This window comes from Rhinopithecus bieti, unplaced genomic scaffold (genome assembly GCF_001698545.2).
Source record: "Rhinopithecus bieti isolate Rb0 unplaced genomic scaffold, ASM169854v2 scaffold_18745, whole genome shotgun sequence".
In the NCBI taxonomy this organism is placed as follows: Eukaryota; Metazoa; Chordata; class Mammalia; order Primates; family Cercopithecidae; genus Rhinopithecus; species Rhinopithecus bieti.
The window spans coordinates 226,749-247,879 of NW_016809332.1; the positions used below are offsets into that span (position 1 = coordinate 226,749).

At 34.7% G+C, this 21,131-nt stretch overlaps 1 protein-coding gene across 1 annotated transcript in view; it reads left to right on the forward strand.

Moving 5' to 3' along the window:
* The window catches only part of LOC108540251 (sodium channel protein type 1 subunit alpha-like), a 63,380-nt gene that overhangs the window by 5,841 nt on the left and 36,408 nt on the right, over positions 1–21,131 (forward strand). Inside the window, 10 exon segments of the mRNA XM_017889191.1 lie at positions 2,382–2,445; positions 3,555–3,696; positions 4,347–4,553; positions 6,015–6,299; positions 7,308–7,688; positions 8,967–9,099; positions 9,928–10,166; positions 11,797–11,970; positions 13,434–13,790; positions 14,959–15,441. Of these exon segments, the coding sequence (XP_017744680.1) occupies positions 2,382–2,445; positions 3,555–3,696; positions 4,347–4,553; positions 6,015–6,299; positions 7,308–7,688; positions 8,967–9,099; positions 9,928–10,166; positions 11,797–11,970; positions 13,434–13,790; positions 14,959–15,441 (2,465 nt within the window).

A 21,131-nucleotide genomic window follows, 5' to 3' on the forward strand; every position in this document is an offset into this window, starting at 1 on the left:
ATATATATATACACACTTTTTTTTAATGAGTTGGGTGTGGTGGCATTTACCTATAGTCTCAGCTACTAAGATCTTCTGAGATAGGAAGATCACTTGAACCTGGGAGGTCAAGACTGCAGTGAGCCATGATCATGCTACTGAACTCCAGCATGGGTGACAGAGTAAGACTCTGTCTCAGAAGTAGTAATAATTGTGCTAATATCCTTTCTCTTTTGAAAGTGACAATAAAAAGTGTGTAAGTTTCCTCTCTCTTTAATTTTAGAATCTGCTAGTAGTGATATTTCAAAAGCAAGGAGAGTTAGAACATGATTAATAAGAAAAGGAAAAGTCCTTTTAAGGAAAACATTAAACCTATACAACTTAGATTTTTAGATGTTCTTGAATATAGTATATCTTTATTATTTTCAGGTGATGAATAATATTTTGGAAAAAAAGAAAACTTCAGTGACTGATTGTGTGGAACAAACAGAATTAATTGCAGAAAGTTACTAGTTGTTCGATATTTATTAAAGTAATGATAGAATAGTTTAAAAAGCAAATACTAATCAGTGTCTCCTTATAGTTATAAATCTGGAAAATACCTTGGGTTGATACAAATGAACTCTTCCATGACATTCAGTGATATGCTAATACATAATTTACAAACAGCTGAAAATCTTTAGATTTAGTTTTAAATCTTTAGTTGTTAATCTTTAGATTAAGAACAATATCTGAGCAATACACCCGTGTTCCTTATTCACTTGACATGATGCCAGTAGGTCAACTTCAATCACCAGCTCCCTGAAATCTGTTGTTTGTTTTATCTAAGTTCAAAATACTGACTATGAGGGTTATTTAGGATTTATTCTCTCTAGGGAAAATTTATTGGACTGCATTTTTCCAATACTCAAAGTGAAAAAATAAATAATATCTGAGGTCTAAACATCTATGATTCTTATTTTAAACCAAATGCAAATATAAATAAAGTGGTTCATTTTTGAAAGTAATAGAGAATTAAGTTTATTAAATTTAAGGATAAATATTATAACTGAAAAATTATATTTTCCTCAGGTTAAGGCTGATCATTAAGGTTAGATCATGAATTTAATGAGCAAAACTTCATTTATAAATATGAGATACCAAAAATTCATCCATAAACTATTATAGTCCTTTCTCTTTGTTTCTCTTTGTTTAATTTTAATTGAAAGTTAGAAAATACTATGTCAACTTTCCTGTCTAGGTTCAAATAAGTCAGAATATTAGAAACAAAAATGATATTTTTCCTTATGTGGTTCTGTGTACTGTACAGAACTATGCATGGAGTAAATTCCTCAGAAAACTTAACATCTAGAAAATATATCTTCTTACAAAAATCCAACATTGATTGTTTAATTTCATGTTTTCCTCTTTTTGTCTTTTATTTACTTATTCATTCAGCAAACTTTACAGAAAGCCTACCCAGTCTCAAACAAACACTAATATAGAAGTAATTAATGATCATGACTTTCTAAGAGGAATACTTGTAAATAAATAATTATCATATACGAGTGTCACTATAAGAATAATTCAAGTATATATGTGTTACTGGTAGCACAATGAGGAGAGTTCTTAATTCTGACAACATTTAGTGGAAAGAAAGTTGAAAATATCAAGGAAAAAGTTACAGAAGAACTGGATGTTGCAAGATGCAAAGGAGTTTGCAAGAAACGGGAATCTTTGAGATAATGTTCTGTTCACCTATAGTCATTATTTTAGCTTTAGTACTTAAGACTTTTTAAAATTGCTTTCATTTCAGTTGTTGATCTGGTTTATGCATATTTTACTATAAGTTGCCTATATTCTGGAAACTGTGAGAATATAAGTTATACTTAATTATTAAAATGTATAGTGTTAAAAATATAGGAGAGAGGACCAGAAAATATACTATTCTTTTATTTTGAAATATGTGGCTGTTTTGAGAAAATGAATTCCTGTCATTCCTGTCTATTTTTACTGAATGAATATTTTTTCATGAGAGTGGTGGACAAATGCTAATACCTTTTTGAAATTTGTGTTAGTACCTGTCATTATCACTAAATTTACATTCATAATGAAGAAATACTTTGCACTGTAAAGTATCTAATGCAAATACTTTGCACTATAAAGTATCTAATGTAAAGTATCTTTGCACTGTATCTAATCTAATGCCATTCCTTCATAATGAAGAAATACTTTGCACTGTAAAGTATCTAGATAGAATATCTAGAATTTGGAGGGAGAAGAGACAAATACTTGTGCCTTTGAATGAATTGTATGTTTAAAATTACTCAACAAACTTAAAAGAAGAACCTGACCTTCCTGTTCTCATTTTGGTGTTTTTAACAATGCAAATGTTCATCATATGACTTTCTTTTTTCAAACAGGATATCATTATTTCCTGGAGGGTTTTTTAGATGCACTACTATGTGGAAATAGCTCTGATGCAGGGTAAGTCAATAATTTGTGTGTATCTGTGTATCTTTCTGTGTACACATACATATGTGTATCTTTTCTCTCTTTTTATAGAAACTGAAGATAACAGCCAACTAATTTTATTGACATTAATTTGCTATATGTAAGGTTTTTGATAAAGTATGAGATTATTTAAATATTAGGTAAGATTTATGTTTTCTAAAACAAGAAGTAATACTTTTAGACACATGTACACGTATGTTCATTGCAGCCCTATTCACAATAGCAAGAACATGGAATCAACCTAAATGCCCATCAGTGATAGGCTGGATAAGGAAAATGTGGTACATATACACTATGGGATGCAATGCAGCCATAAAAAATAATTCGATCATGTCCTTTGCAGGGATATGGATGGAACTGGAGGCCATTATCCTTAGCAAACTATTTTTGCAGGAACAGAAAACTAAGTACCTCCTGTCCTCACTTATAAGCGGGAGCTAAATGATGAGAACACATGGACACATATAAAGAACAGCACACACTAGGGCCTACTAGAGTGTGGAAAGTGGGAAGAGGGAGAGGATCAGGAACAATAACTAGTGAGTACTAGGCTTAATACCTCGGTGATGAAATAATCTACACAACAAACCCCCATGACACACATTTACCTATATAAAAAATCTGCACATGTACGTGCTCCTGAACTTCAAATAAAAGTATAAAAAAAGAGAAAAATATCTCTTAAACATCCACTGTATATAACAGCAAAAAGAGGAGTAATCCTGTTCCTACCTTTTTAGGGTAATAGTAATAACAGTACTGTTTTTTTTTAGATAAGTATATTGAGCTATAAACTCTGGAGACTCCATAGTAGAAATGAAGTGGAGATGTTGAAATTGCAAATTATCAACAAAAGTTATTTTGTAAAATATTATTAGAAATGCTGCACCATATTTTAATGATGACACCAAGTAGCTAATAAGGCTATATGCAGTCAAAAGTTGGGAAATAGATTAGTTACTTCTTTATCAAACTTTTATTTTGAAATAGCAAATATTTCTGGCTAGACAATATTTTAGCGTAGCATCAGAGTAAAAAGGCAGCAGAACCACTTGTAATACTTTATTTTGCCCCACTTGCAGCCAATGTCCAGAGGGATATATGTGTGTGAAAGCTGGTAGAAATCCCAATTATGGCTACACAAGCTTTGATACCTTCAGCTGGGCTTTTTTGTCCTTGTTTCGACTAATGACTCAGGACTTCTGGGAAAATCTTTATCAACTGGTGAGACACTAAAGAGCTACACTCTCCATTTAAGTAAAAGTATACAAGAAAACCAATTGAGTTATGAAATTAAAACCAGAGGATAATATAGTAGAAAGAGCAGAACTTGAAACGAGACTTGAGTTTCTCTATCCTATTGATTATAACACATATTGAGCAGAGTGATGCCAAGGATTACAATTGTCTTCCATTTCTTCTTGACTCAAAACCTGTTCTCTACCCTTCTCAGACACAGATTGTACTCAACAGAAAGCACATTCTCCCTTCAGTCTTATCTACCCCCTCAAATATTATCTCTCAGGTGGGAGGTAATGAAAATGAAGAAGCAGATATAGAAAGATAACTTTATTGTCTTCCTTGACTTTCCTAAAGGCTCAGATCTTTAATGGAGGACTCCATGGCATTTTACTGACTGTTTCATTCTTGGTGAATACAAAAATTCTTGCCTAGAGATCATAGTGCGAACGCATCAGCTAGGAGAGAAGGAAGAAGCTGAAGTTAAACAAAGAATCAAAAAAAGTACAGTGTGCTGTGACCAGCATAATTACTATTTACATCTGAGTTTTGCTAGACACACAAGTAAACTGAAAGTTGAAGCCACCACTTAGTGAAATAATATTGAGAAATAATTCTGATATTTTTGTTTGCAGACATTACGTGCTGCTGGGAAAACATACATGATATTTTTTGTGTTGGTCATTTTCTTGGGCTCATTCTACCTAATAAATTTGATCCTGGCTGTGGTGGCCATGGCCTATGAGGAACAGAATCAGGCCACCTTGGAAGAAGCAGAACAGAAAGAGGCCGAATTTCAGCAGATGATCGAACAGCTTAAAAAGCAACAGGAGGCCGCTCAGGTAAAGATGCCCTGTCTCATGGCACTGACCTTTTATTGTTCTGATTGCTGCAAAAATATTGAAGAGAAAGTGAGTACCTAAAGGCAGGTGGTTATATGAGGAATTAGTAATGATTTCTATATTTTGATCATCCATTTACTTTTACTTAGTTTAATTATTTTGTTTATTTATTTTAAGATGTATATAATAATAACCACAATAGAACTCTCTCATGTTATTTTAATCATCTTAAGATTCTCAAAGCAAAGGGAAAATGTTATTTTGGAGTATTTTCAAGTGAGAGACTTTTATTCAATGAGTAGACTGACATTAGGAGGAAATCATCTTCTCTTAGAACAAGAAATTATTGGTTATCATATGAAGAGTTGCTCCTCTAGTTCTTAAACATAGTCTCCTTTTTTCTTTAACTAAAAATATGTTGGCTTTTAACATGGGTGCTTTATTTCCTTTGTAAGGAAGTGATCAAATAATACAACGATCTCTGATATAGCAGCATCCAATAGACATATGAATGTCACCGATCTTACAGAGCTTGACCATCTAAAAAGGATTATTTGGTTTTATAGTGAAGTGTTAGACCTCACAGTGTGATAAATCATAAAATGCCTCTCCTAACTCTCATCTTTCTGTTTAGCCAACAAACTTAATGTCTTTACTAAAGAAGAAAGTTGTTTCAGAAATATTAATTTATATGCAAGAGTAAATAATTTATTGAGGTTACCCTGGGAACAATGATAATAATTAAAAAGTGTCAACTTAATACCAGTACAAGCTATAATCAAAAAGCAGTGTATTATTCCATGCCCACATGTCCCTTAAGAACCAGTACTGATTGAAAGATGGTGGGGACAGTTTTTGGAAAACTGGATGTCTTATCTTGCTCAGCAGAAACTATTGATTCTCCCTTCTCCATTTTTCTGGATATTGTGGATGGGTGAGAAAGGGATTTTATAACTGTCCATAAATATGATTAATGATATTTTGAGGGTATTGGACAAACCAATTTCAGTAACTAGAGAAAGGACCTCACGTCCTTATCCCATTCCTCTGCCTGAAGATAGGACTTCAAGTCATTCATCAGCTTTTCTTCTATACTGTTTCTTTTTCAGAGAAAAGAAAACAACACTAATTAAATAGCAATTTTTAAAGTAAATCAAATCCAAAAAGTAATGAATTTATGTTCTTGTTGATACCTGATGGATATTTTTGAATATGTGGTTTGTGGGGCATTAACACAGACATCATAAATGTTACCATGGAGAAAAGCAGATTATCTCTGAAAGCCTTCATTAGGTGGAAAAAAAAAAAAATCTCCTCTTATACTTGCAGAGAATCTTCTCTGTGAGATGATCCTCAGTCAGCTCAATATATTTTTTAAATGCCATGCAAATACTTCAGCCCTTTCAGAGAAAGATACAGTCTTTTCAGGTGGTATGTTAAAACTATTTCTCTTCAATGTAGCAGGCAGCAACGGCAACTGCCTCAGAACATTCCAGAGAGCCCAGTGCAGCAGGCAGGCTCTCAGACAGCTCATCTGAAGCCTCTAAGTTGAGTTCCAAGAGTGCTAAGGAAAGAAGAAATCGGAGGAAGAAAAGAAAACAGAAAGAGCAGTCTGGTGGGGAAGAGAAAGATGAGGATGAGTTCCATAAATCTGAATCTGAGGACAGCATCAGGAGGAAAGGTTTTCGCTTCTCCATTGAAGGGAACCGGTTGACTTATGAAAAGAGGTACTCTTCCCCACACCAGGTATGGCACTGCTGAGTTTACTGATGCACGGTTGAAAATTAAAACATGGGAGAGAGGGGGAGAATTAGAAAATGGACTTAGGAATTTTTATCAATTGAATCGACCACTGTTGTGCTATATTTAAACCTATCCCTTCTGCACATAGTTACGCGAAAATTTTACTCCACAGATATGTAAGTCTACAGCTCAGTGTAGTTAAGATAACACCAAGTTGACAGTCAGGAGAACTGGATTGTCATTCTGATACTGTCCACCGATATTTGTCTACAACTAATGACATTCAATCTTTTTGCTCCTCAGCACTTTTAAGAAAAAAAAATGTGGAACTGGGGATTGTTGATCAGGAATGTCCTTAGGTTATTTTAAGATTTTTTGTTGTTTTTCCTCGTAACTTCTTTATAAGTCACCACACATGCTTCTGAAAATATTAGTCATGGTACACTTGATCAAAAGGCACATGGCTCTGAATTTCAGAAGTATGAACTTCGAGTTCCAAAAATATGATGCCTTATAGGTGAAGAAGAATTAATAATTAAAGTGATTTTAGAAAGGTGGAGTAAACTAAATCGTGAGGAGTATTGAAATTTTTTGAAAGACAAGATCCATGAAAACCAAGGTGGCCTTGTTAAGGTCATGGTGCCAGTGTTCACTGAATGTTTACCATGTCCATTGCCATATTCCGAGGATATTTCCCTTTGAACTTGAGAAATGGTGGTTCAGGGTGTGTGTGTTTGTGTGTGTGTGTATGTGTGTGTGTGTGTGTGTGTGTTTCAATATATTAAGGTTGCAATCTATCTCCTCATTCTTTAATCCCAAGGGCTAGAAACCTTTTATCAAGGTAATTTAATTTAATGTGAATGCACATAAAATGAGAATGATAATCAAAAGGAATGAGCCATATTCTGTTATGAATGCTGAAATCTTCTTCTACCTAATCTTGCAAAATGAAATCACATTCAGAGGACCATATTAATATGGCTTTATTTGTTTGCTGTTTCAAACTTCTAGTCTTTGTTGAGCATCCGTGGCTCCCTATTTTCACCAAGGCGAAATAGCAGAACAAGCCTTTTCAGCTTTAGAGGGCGAGCAAAGGATGTGGGATCTGAGAATGACTTTGCAGATGATGAGCACAGCACCTTTGAGGATAACGAGAGCCGTAGAGATTCCTTGTTTGTGCCCCGACGACACGGAGAGCGACGCAACAGCAACCTGAGTCAGACCAGTAGGTCATCCCGGATGCTGGCAGTGTTTCCAGCGAATGGGAAGATGCACAGCACTGTGGATTGCAATGGTGTGGTTTCCTTGGTTGGTGGACCTTCAGTTCCTACATCGCCTGTTGGACAGCTTCTGCCAGAGGTGATAATAGATAAGCCAGCTACTGATGACAATGTAAGGAAGTTTTAAATAGTTCAGGCATGGCTGGCCCATTGTTGCTGCACCAGCCAGTGTTTCTACAGAACGGCAACCTTGAGAATGATTCCTGGTTGGTCACGCTGTGAATGCACCTGCATCTTGTAATATCTTTAATAGACTAACCAACTAAAACTTAAAACCTTAACAGTCTCCTGCACAAACCTGAATGCATTTACTTACTGAAAGTGCTAAGGATTAATTAGACACAATAATTACTGCCTCCAGTTGGAGGATTTGCTATATACCCACACTGAATTTAGATAGCAGGACATCCTCTAAGGCTCTGATATAAAAGTAAATGAATGATCCCATGTTTAAGTGTCAAGGGTGTATAATAAATCTTTCCAACGGATTCTTCAATATATCTCTGCTTTAGTTTAGATTTTCAAAAACACTGTGCTTAAGTAGATAGCTTCATTGTTACCTTAATACTCCTAGTACTCATATTTTTCTTACTAAAAAAATGCTGATATAGGTCTTCTCAAAATTAATCTAAATGAAGAGACACAAATACATTATTAATACAGACAGATAAAATAATTGTCTGTGTAAAAAGCTATGCTATGTGTTTGTGGATGCACACCCAGATGAGGAATTTCTAAACAGATGCTGCCTCTTCTTAGACTGTTTACTCACTTGGAAATATATCAGCATGAGGAGGCATGACTAAGTCAGAATTAGATGACTTATTGCTTTGGTACCCTGGATGAAACTGTTGTCCATGCAGCATGTGTGTGTTCTTTTCAACATAGAGTTTGTGTTGTCAATGACCATCTACATCTTGTGTCCAGAAAATAAGATGGCAGCTAAGTGTGTTGCAATTATTGATACTTCCTTAAAATTAAATAGCTACCTTCTCAAAAACCAAGTGCCTTGATCACTTGTAGGACTTTTAAGTTACTAGGCTTTTACTATTAGTTCAGAAATAAGGGTAATAACTGTTAAATATATCTCTTAAGAGTTTTATCAACTATATTAAAATTGTTTTGTATTTTATAAAATTATGAAATCAGGAAGTTAAAATCTTGGGTTTTGCTGTATGACTAAATGGTTAACAGTTTGAACATTCCAGGCTAATGATACAATAAGTCAGAAATATCTGCCATCACCAATTGAATATGAAAGTGCATGATGCATGTGTTTCATGAAATTCACTGTGTCACCACTTGGTTGTTTGCTTGTCATATTGCTCAAATTAATCATTTAACGCATTAGCATTTTTTTTCTTTTTTTTTTTTTTTTTTTTTTTTACAGGGAACAACCACTGAAACGGAAATGAGAAAGAGAAGGTCAAGTTCTTTCCATGTTTCCATGGACTTTCTAGAAGATCCTTCCCAAAGGCAACGAGCAATGAGTATAGCCAGCATTCTAACAAATACAGTGGAAGGTTGGTAACAAATTCTATTTTTGTTTCAATTATTTTCACTAAACTTCTATTGTCTCATTTCAAATAAATATATTTGTGAGTTGGAAATAGTGCATTCTGATGAAAAGACAGTAAGTCTAATTCAAGAACTGTTATTTGTTATATCTACTCAGATATTCCAGAAGCCTTAACAATTTATTTTAAACTCAGTGATACTGGGACTAAGAATGTTTTCCTAACCGTGTGGCAACTCTTTGAAAATGCAGAATAAAGCATTTCTGTTAGGGGTTTCTAATCTCATTAGTCACAGTGACCCTCTTTTTGTTCCATTAGTTTAAGACTTCAGCAGTACAGCCCTTTTCAGCCTCATCCTAAGTACTCTCAAGATTGTAGAGGAACAGCAGGTCATTTTCACTAAATAAAAACAAGTTAAAATGATGATTCTTGGGTCACATCAATCCCTATTCTAGCTCTCATAGTCTGAGGTTGACAATGTAGAGTCATTCACATAGGGTTGCACACAGTATCTACACCACCCTAAACCATGTTCCCATCGAGACTTCATGTGAAAGACCACCCACATAACTTGAGGCCAAGCACTGAGCCACAATGTCAGTGCATAAGGCAAAAAACTACCCATTGTTACCTGGGCTCTATGTGTATGTCTGATGAAATATCCTTGGGAGGTTTAGAGTAAACTCTGTAATTTTTTTTAACAAGTACAAAAAAGGTTGCCTCTGTAACAAAAATGTGCTGATTACTAAAAATAAGTTTAGTGGATATGAAATAAATGCATGTGCATAAAATATACCTTTTGATGGTTCTTTTTTTTTTTTTTTTTTAATTTAGAACTTGAAGAATCCAGGCAGAAATGTCCGCCCTGTTGGTATAAATTTTCCAACATATTCTTAATCTGGGACTGTTCTCCATATTGGTTAAAAGTGAAACATGTTGTCAACCTGGTCGTGATGGACCCATTTGTTGACCTGGCCATCACCATCTGTATTGTCTTAAATACCCTTTTCATGGCCATGGAGCACTATCCAATGACGGACCATTTCAATAATGTGCTTACAGTAGGAAATTTGGTAAGCATATTGGAAGGTAAATGTGTTTAGTCTTCAAATTTTCTGCTTGAGAAACTGTTTACATTTAATTGTGTATAGCAGTCTTTCAACCACCCTTCATGCTTCCTGGCCCCTGCAAAATGCCAATTATATCTAGCTGGCTATACTCTACTTTTTGCCAAAAATAATGACCTTAATGTGCTCACAAAAACTGAAAAAGGCATAGGCCTACAGCACTACTTGAAAAGTCAACAGCAATATTTATAACTTTTCAAGATCCAGAAGTAGCTCATAGTTTAAGAACACACTTTTTGAGATATTATTACAATTTCCCTTACTGTAGAAGGTTAAAATAAAATTGTGGATCTCTTTTATCCTTCTTAGTCATCATCATTGCAAGAAATAATTTAACAACTCAAAAATGTCTCCAGCTTTTATTCTTCCAGGATCTAAGTAGTACATACATGTATTGTTTATCCATCTATTCCATATCAAAACCATGATCTATTTAAAACCTCCAGTACATTTTGTGTATTATATGATTACGAAGGTCATTTTTGGTGAAGGTTGCCACTTAATTTTCCTTTTGTGCTTCAAAACATAAATTATTAAAATGTTTGCCAGTCAACTCAACTTAGGAATATTAGCTTTTATTTGCTGAAGGAAAGAGCTATCTAAGGTAATATATGCATTTTCCATAATATTTGGTTTGAAGTTTAGGATTTTTGATGGTAGAAAGCAGAAACATCATATGTAACAACTGACATTTTATTAGTTATATTTTTGAAGTTCTACTATTTATGCTACAGAAGTAAATTTATTTTTTCATGTGCATAACAAAGAATGACATGCACCTAGTATAATAACAGATAAGAATGTATAACTCTGATTTGAGGGAAATAGGAATAAGCTTATAGAGAAATAAAACTGCTCATGGCAAAATGTTGTCAGTACTTGTGTTATATGAAATCTGGAGAAAAAGGTAGTTTGGTATAATGGAAAGAGCACTGTTAAAAATAGATGACTTGGGCCGGGCGCGGTGGCTCACGCCTGTAATTCCAGCACTTTGGGAGGCCGAGGCGGGTGGATCACAACGTCAGGAGATCGAGACCATCCTGGCTAACACAGTGAAACCCTGTCTCTACTAAAAATACAAAAAATTAGCCGGGTATGGTGGCAGGCGCCTGTAGTCCCAGCTACTCAGGAGGCTGAGGCAGGAGAATGGCGTGAACCCAGGAGGCGGAGCTTGCAGTGAGCCGAGATCGCGCCACTGCACTCCAGACGGGGCGACAGAGTGACACTCGATCTGAAAAAAAAAAAAAAAAAAAAAGATGACTTGTACTGATATCTTAGTTTTGCCATTTTCTTGCTGCATAATATCAAGCAAGTCATTTCACCCATCTGAAGACCTTAGTTTCCTTATCTGTAGAGTAATAATTGTGTCTGCATTATCTACTTAGCGTTTCCACAAGGATAAAATTAAATAATGTATATGAGAGTCTTTCATCAACTACAAATTTCCATACAAATTTAAGTTAGTAATAGAATCACTGTGGGAAAATAGCATAAGCATTATGTTCTAAGGGCAAATCTTATGTCATGTACATTATCATTATCTGGTGGAATTAGAGTAATTTTGTTTTGATCTTAGGTTTTCACTGGGATCTTTACAGCAGAAATGTTTCTGAAAATTATTGCCATGGATCCTTACTATTATTTCCAAGAAGGCTGGAATATCTTTGATGGTTTTATTGTGACGCTTAGCCTGGTAGAACTTGGACTCGCCAATGTGGAAGGATTATCTGTTCTCCGTTCATTTCGATTGGTAAAAAAAAATAAATAAATAAAAATAAAAATAAAAAAGCACAGAAACCTTTCTAACCATCAGGGTTCTTGCATAGCAATGTCATAGTTTTTTTGCCACACAACCCTTAGCATTCTAAGTTTTTCTGTAACATTTCCATTGTCAAAAACTTTTCCTATGTGGAAAAAAAATTCTCAATTATTTACAAAAACCTTTATTTCAAAGAACATAGTTATGTAAAGGTTAATGTATTACTCAGTTGCTGTTTTCATTAAGTACTGCTTCTAGAGACTACCACGGTTAATATTTCTAGACCTAAGAAAATATTTTTAATGAAAATGCATCACCTTTTAATAGCAACTTGAAAATATATATAGCCCTTTGTAGCAGTGGATGAAAATCTGATGTAAGATGTTCATGCAGAAACTTTCTCTAATTCTGTCTCTTGAAAATATGCGTCCTGCAAAAGTCAAAGGAGAGAAAGTCTGTAGGATTACTAAACATGGCCATTAATTTACATATATATCCTTACAAGTCAGGAAAATAATTGTAGAATCATAGGAAATATTCCAAGTTTTTCAGTGCAGGTGCATGTAGCTACGTGAATACCCCTAAGGAATATTAATGAATAATGAACATTTTTCTCTACTTATATCAGGGCTCAGTATGATGTTACTTTGCACACTATTGGCAAATTAATATCTTTCAGCAGAGATATTTCAGATTCAGATGTTAATATTATAATGTCCGGTCTTAGAACCACCTTTATAAAACAAATTAAGAAGAGTTGGATTCCAAGTACTCATTAAAAATTCACTATAAGAGGCCTGGCTTGGTGGCTCACGCCTGTAATCCTAGCACTTTGGGAGACTGAGTCAGGTGGATCACTTGAGGTCAGGAGTTCGAGACCAGCCTGGCCAACATGGTGAAACTCCGTCTCTAGTATATATATGTAAATATATACATATATACACGTATATATGCATATATATGTATGTATGTATCTATATATGTATATATTTGTATCTATACATATGTATATATTTGTATCTATACATATGTATATATTTATATCTATACACACACATATACGTGTATATATGTATATATTTAACCAGGTGTGGTGGCACGTGCCTGTAGTCCCAGCTACTTGGGAGGTTGGGGCAGGAGGATCACTTTAACCTGGGAGGCGTAGGTTGCAGTGAGCTGAGATCACTCCCTCTGCACTCCCGCCTGGGTGACAAAAGAAAAAAAAAGAAAAGGAAAGAAAAATAATTCACTGTCAGAGAAAATGATCTACATGGTCAAAATATGGAAAATCCAGCTTTTCCTAGGGAGTCCAAAAATTAGCCATGAGCCTGAGAGAGTTAGGGCAGATCAGATATTGTAAGATATTGAATTCTAATTACCATTTCTAGGTAAAGCTCAATACATATAATGCTTTTAAGAATCATACAAATATATATTAATATTTTATTTTCCAGCTGCGAGTTTTCAAGTTGGCAAAATCTTGGCCAACGTTAAATATGCTAATAAAGATTATTGGCAATTCCGTGGGGGCTCTGGGAAATTTAACCCTTGTGTTGGCCATCATCGTCTTCATTTTTGCCGTGGTTGGCATGCAGCTCTTTGGTAAAAGCTACAAAGATTGTGTCTGCAAGATTGCCAGTGATTGTCAACTCCCACGCTGGCACATGAATGACTTCTTCCACTCCTTCCTGATTGTGTTCCGCGTGCTGTGTGGGGAGTGGATAGAGACCATGTGGGACTGTATGGAGGTTGCTGGTCAAGCCATGTGCCTTACTGTCTTCATGATGGTCATGGTGATTGGAAACCTAGTGGTATGTACCCACTTAAGATACGCATTTCAGAAATATGTTAAGAGTATAATGGAATGGTGACTGTTCTGTCAAAAAGAAAAACAAACTATGATTATTAGTTTAAAAGTCCATTACCTTGGATATATTATCACTTTAACAACACAGCAATATAGCAGTGCCCCTACATTTTTTATACCAAATTCTATTTCGTCAGTCACTTCACCACATTTTTATGTGAATTACAGTAGAGTATAATATTGAAGACAAGCCTAAAAGGATGTGCTGGGACCATTTTATAAATTTGGAGCCAAGGAAGAGAGAAGTCTAAAAATAGTGGAGAGAGAAAGAGCAAAATTACCATCCAGATCAGGACTAAAAAGTGGTGTCTTTAAGTGTTCATAATGATTGTGCCATTTCTTTGCCTCATTGTAGCATATGATATTCAATCACTCTATGTCATATGGCAGATGTACTAGCTAACCTGAGTTTGTCAGTTCTCGAATAGCTAATGACGCCTGAAATTACTCTAATAGAGTAACTGATCAATCTTTATCTCTCTTAAATTTGGAGTGTTACTGTTTATAGTATAGAAATATATAAAATATTCTAAAGGTATGTACATTCATGTGCCAGTCTCATGGAAATATGAGAGATTATTCATAAACATCTCTACTTAGTCAACAATGAAGTATGAGAAATATAATAGATTAAGAAAACAAGTGTCAATGCCTATGTTAAGCTCCTGATCTTCATTCTGAGTCATAATAGTTATTTTTCAATTAATATCCAATTTAATATCTTTGTTTATCAAAAAATTATAGAATGCATTTACATGCATAATTGGAAACATTAGTGATTTTTAAGAATTCTTGTATAGTACCTATATAAACCTGTCTTCTTTTACTCATAAATTTTAGAGTTAGCAAAACCTTAGATTAGCGCATTCAATTTCACTTTACAAATGGGAGAACTTGAGAGCAATAGAAATCATGTCTTTGTCCAAGGATGTGCTGCTATTGAGCCAGTCACAAATTCAGATCACCCATCTTCTAATCACTATGCTGTGGTGTTTCCTTCTCATCAAGTTTTAGAACTTAGAGTTTCTTCCACACCTAAAAGAATAAGTGATTGTAATCTGCTCTTCCCTACATTGGTGTAAAATTATAATCATGTTTTTGTTGTTTTAAAGGTCCTGAATCTCTTTCTGGCCTTGCTTCTGAGCTCATTTAGTGCAGACAACCTTGCAGCCACTGATGATGATAATGAAATGAACAATCTCCAAATTGCTGTGGATAGGATGCACAAAGGAGTAGCTTATGTGAAAAGAAAAATATATGAATTTATTCAACAGTCCTTCATTAGGAAACAAAAGATTTTAGATGAAATTAAACCACTTGATGATCTAAACAACAAGAAAGACAGTTGTATGTCCAATCATACAACAGAAATTGGGAAAGATCTTGACTATCTTAAAGATGTAAATGGAACTACAAGTGGTATAGGAACTGGCAGCAGTGTTGAAAAGTACATTATTGATGAAAGTGATTACATGTCATTCATAAACAATCCCAGTCTTACTGTGACTGTACCAATTGCTGTAGGAGAATCTGACTTTGAAAATTTAAACACGGAAGACTTTAGTAGTGAATCGGATCTGGAAGAAAGCAAAGAGGTAAGATTCTATAGATGTGTGAAGGTATGAATACATATACATATATACATATACACACATACAGATGATCCTCAGTTTAATGATGTTTTGACTTAAGATATTTTACTTTATGATAATACAAAAGCAATATCCATTCACTAGAAACCATGCTTCAAATTTTGAATTTTGATCTTTTCCCAGGCTAGCAATTTGTGGTACAATATACCCTCATTATGCTGGGCAGTGGCAGCAAGCTGCAGCTCCCAGTCAACCACATGATTACAAAGATAAGCAACCAATATTCACCATACAGCATACTGTATTCAGTAAATTACATGAAGTATCCAACAGTTTATTATAAATTATGTTTTTCTTTAGATGATCTTGCCCAACTGTAGGCTAATCTAAACATTCTGAGCATGTTTAAAGTAGACTAGGGTAAGCTATAAAGTTTGGTAATTAGGTGTATTAAATGAGTTTTGATGTACAATATTTTCAACTCACGAGTTTATCAGGACATCATTGTAAGTTGAGGAACATTTACAATACATGTATTATATTGCCTGTATTTCTTATTATATATTTTCCATATAGATTGTTTGACATCATGTAAAATTTTATTTCACTAAAGAACAAAAGATTTAACTCAAGCAAATGATTGATAAATTAAAGGGTAATACAGTATATGTGTGAGTTTTCTCATCCTTAGTAATGGATATTTGTTAGATGAATGAATGAACGATTCAACAAATAGACAAACATCATCAGATTTAATCCTTGCAATAACCTGGAAAGAAATATGTTATTATGTTAACTTTTCAGATAAGAAAATTAGCTCAGGGAGCATTAGGTCCCATAACTAGTGAGGGGAGTGCCGAGAGTTGAACTTAGAGCCCTTATTTACAAGTTCTGTTTATTGTTTGTTGCATCACATTGGCTCATGTACATTGAAGATAACTTAGCAACAAGAAATATTCTTGTAGCTTCTTCAACTAAAATTACACTGCCCTATGCATTAGCCTGTTTGGACTGCCATAGCACTATACTATAACTGGGTGGCTTAAACAACCAAAATTTATTTTCTCACAGTCCAGAAACTGGAAAGTCCAAGATCAAAATACCAGCAGGGTCAATGTCTAGTGAGGGCTCACTCCTTGGGTTGCAGACAGACACTTCCTTGCTGTGTCCTCACATGGCCTGTCCTCAATGCATGTACATGGAAAGAGAGAGAACTCTGGTGTTTATTCTTCTTCTTACAAGTGCACCAGCCCTATCAGAATAAAGTCCAGCCTGTATGATCTCATTTAACCTTTATCACCACCTTGCAGGCCCTATCCCCAGATATAGTCATATTGAGGGTTAGAGCTTCAGCATATGAATTTTGTGGAGACAAAACTTAATCCATAGCAACCTACTTTAAAATATTAAGTTAAAAGTCTACGGATATATAAGATAATTAACAAGAAGTCTAGGATAAAGCACATTTACTTCCCATTTAGTATTTGGAAATCTCAAAAACAGCAGGGTGTATAGTCTAAATACACCTTTCAGGCTGTATAGTCTAAATATTTTAAAGGATTGAGTACATTAAAGACATTTTATTAGAAATATAATTCTATCAGATATCACCATGTCCATTGCATTTTGATGGTTGTCCATGGAAGATACCACAGGTATGTGACATTCTTTTGATTTATTGACTATATCCCTTGAAAGACGCTTCAAGTATTTATAATGAGTCTCTGAATAATCTAGGTCATCCTCCACTTGTAGGAGTATGGGGCTAATATTGGAGCTGGAAGCAGTTGCCTTGACCCTAGCATTAGAGTTGCTTAGTTCACATTTGTGAGATAAGAGAAGGGAAAGAAATATAGTGCAGAGACGTAATAGTAGATAGATCCTGTCACATTTCTATGTCTATGGAAATAGATTCAGTACAAAAAAAATAGACTGTTTTTATCAAATATTGTGGACTTTTTTACAGAATTTTTAATTTGAATGTTATGTCAGTTCAGACTTTGTTTATTTGAGTTTTCCTGAGGAATCAGATGAAGGCCAATTTTTGGAAAAATTGTTGTCTTTGTATTTATAAAATTGATTCTGAACTTCTGTTAAAATAAATTTAGTAATAGCCTAGTCTGGTTTCCTTTGTCTTGAATCTTTAGACCTACATTTAGCATTTGATGAAGACTAATGGCTACCATATGCTATCTGTTATATTAAAAGGAAAACACTATTTTATTACAAAGACCATCCATAAGATATACATTTTCTGTAAAATTTGACATGATTCATACTCTTACTGTTTTGTATATTGATCAAGGCTAAAAGAAATACTAACCTTTTTTTTTTTTTTTTTTTTAAAAGGGTAAAAAAAAAATAAACCTTTTTTTTTTTTTTTTTTTGAGACGGAGTCTTGCTCTGTCACCCAGGCTGGAGTGCAGTGGCCGGATCTCAGCTCACTGCAAGCTCCGCCTCCTGGGTTTACGCCATTCTCCTGCCTCAGCCTCCGGAGTAGCTGGGACTACAGGCGCCCGCCACCTCGCCCAGCTAGTTTTTTGTATTTTTTTTTTAGTAGAGACGGGGTTTCACCGTGTTAGCCAGGATGGTCTCGATCTCCTGACCTTGTGATTCGCTCGTCTCGGCCTCCCAAAGTGCTGGGATTACAGGCTTGAGCCACCGCGCCCGGCCAACACTAACCTTTTTATGAAGCAACAATCCACTGAAGCACCAGGGGTAGTTCTGTTTCTTTCTACTTCATGGCATTTTATATCTTGGAACATTGAAATTTTAAATGTTAGGGTAATAGAAGCTTTAGAGATAATTTAATGTGGTGCTTCTCAAATTGTGCGTCATAGTTTAGTTAGACTTGAGAAATCCCTTTAATAGGCCAGTTTTTTTTTGTTGTTGTTGTTGTTGTTTAATGAAATAGTGATCCGCCCACATCGGCCTCCCAAAGTGCTGGGAATATAGGTGTGAGCTACTGCACCCAGCCAATGAAATAGAATAGAATAACGTTAGAGCACATTTCATGTCATAGGGAGAAGTCCTGGTAAATGAGGCTTTTGCCGCCTGTGCTGAACTTTAATGTGTTGCTTGTCTAATTAGAATGCACCCACTTGGTTCATGGGCATAGTGTCTGAAGTTCAGGAGTTCTTAAGCTTCAGAAACACTGTTTCAGCTTTTTGAAGGCAGTGGTAATGAAGCCTTCCCAACCCTAGGCAGAACAGATTGCTTTCTTTTTTGGTTCCCAGAGATACAAGGCATAGAGCATAGTAATAAATAATGCATCTTCTTGACTCATGCATCTTACAAAGTACTATCATATTTTAGGATAGCTACTTATATGCATGCATGTCTCTCCTTTTATGTGGTGACCTACTTAAACATGTTTGGTACAAAGTAGACACTCAGATCAAACTTTTCCAGCTCGTTTAACTCTTGTTAATAAAACCATTTTGAAGGGCTCTCATAAATACTTTCTCTGATTAGGGCATACTTGAGATTGTCATTTTAATTCCAATTATTTTGGACCAAATTTTTCTCTTGATTCAAGATTCACTTGAGTTAGGTTTTGTTGTTTTTGTTTTTGTTAGCCATGTTACCTTGTCACTTTACACCAGCCTTCTAAGAAAGTAATAATCTCTCATCTTTTCCACATGAATTGCTGTTGAAATGCAGTTGTATCTCATCCAGATGAAATTTTGTAATTAAATACTGAAACTTCTATTTATCCCCTAATGATGCATTTCAATTTCTTTTATTCATTTTTGAATCTGGCTTTCTTTTTATGTTCTTTTACAGATTACCATATTGTATCAAATTTCCTGGCACTTTTACTTCACAATTCCTTTCTTCTTGGTCAGAAATAAACCTACACAATATTGTTTGCCCTCATTGCTTCATCAGTCTCATACTGTATTGTGTTCATCAAAGTAAGGCACAAATTATGCGACATTCTGCTTTTAGAGGAATTAAGCTGACAGCAGATGCCCCAATAGATGAAGAGTCTTTGCTCTATGTTAGAAATGCTGCGTGTAGTACATTAATCTCATCATTTTGATTCTTTTTGTTTTAGCCTTTATTCTTTTTGCCTGTTTTCATTTATTTAGCAGTTATCATATGCCAGGGAGATTAGATAATGGAGTATACTAATAAGCTATAAGGCATGATTTTCTCTCTCTCTGCTTCTCTCTCTTTCTCTCTCCCTCTCTCTCTCTCTCTCTCTCTGTGTGTGTGTGTATTTACAGTTGGACCCTGACTTACAATGGTTTGACTTAATGATTCGACTTTATAATGGGTTTATCATGAGTTCGCCCCATAGTAAGTTGAGGAGCATCTGTGTGTATGTGACTTTCAACCTTTAAGTATGAATTTTCATATTGAGACATATGTTACTAATGCAAAAATGTTACCTTCCATGGCCTCTGTTAGACTAGTTTCATTTGAACATGTTATTGTTTCCATTCCTGAATTCCAGTAATGACTTATCTGCAATGCATCATTATAATACCTCCAAAATTATATTAATGCTTTGTGATAAAATTACAAGTGCCCACTGTTTATTATTCATACACTGAACATTTGTTTTTAGACATGTGAGGCCACAGTTATAAAGTTGGTAAATGCTTATACTCTGGAGCTAGATACTGGGTTATATAATTTCATTTTAGCTGCTTACTGTGTGACTTTACCTATCTAATAATCAGTTTCCTCATCTCAAAAACGTGCATAATGTTACTGACTGCATTTTTGGGGCAGAATATTAAATGAGATAATAAATATGAAGTACTTAGCACAGTGCCTAATATAGAATATTTGATAAATCATCATTATTAGTATTACCAGTTGCATGCCACACTGTTCCAGGTAAGTTTTCTTACAAGAATTACTACTCATAACATATTCCACTGTTTGTCTTTTTTTGTTGTTTGCCTTTTGCTCTCTGTAATAAATTGTTTTATAAGTTTATCTGGGAATGGTGATGTATTTTATATTTTCTGTATATTTTTAAATTGTTTTGATTACATTCTTGATATGGTAAGCTCCTTAAAATATTTAAGAAAATTACTTTTCTAAGGGGCATTCCAATCAGGAAATATTAACATGCAGAAACCTAAAGACAGGAAGCAAGAGGGTGTATTTGGAGACAATTAGTAGTTTGGAATTCCTGGGGCATAAATCACAGGAGCTGAGGACAAGATGTAGGTAAGGAGTCTCGGTTTCCAGGAAGCAAGAATAGACTGGTATGAAGAGGTGTGCTGAGCTGGAACTTCATATTTATTTTGCCTCTTACATCTGTGGTGAAGTCACACCTAAGTATCCTCCATTCCAGAGCAAACTAAGGGCTGTTTTTCCTACACCTTCCTCCTATTGGTTTCCAAAAGAAGAAAGGGAATACTATGAGTCACATTTCATCCTCTCTTTAAGTCCTAAGAAACTTCATCCTTCAAAGTGCATTCAAGTAATTTGAGGAATTGTTTTTTTAAACCTCAGAAAATTTCTTGACTCATGCCATAATAGGAATAATGATAAGCTAGAAATATGAATTTTTATTGAACATTAATAATAAAGAATGTTGACTTGGACAGATCTGAGAGAGCTTTGAAGGCTGGGCAAAACTGCCAAGAGTATGCAAAAGACAATACAAAATCTTCTCTCCCCAAATAGAAAGTAAATTTATTTTGGTTATGGATAGTAAAAACATTTTT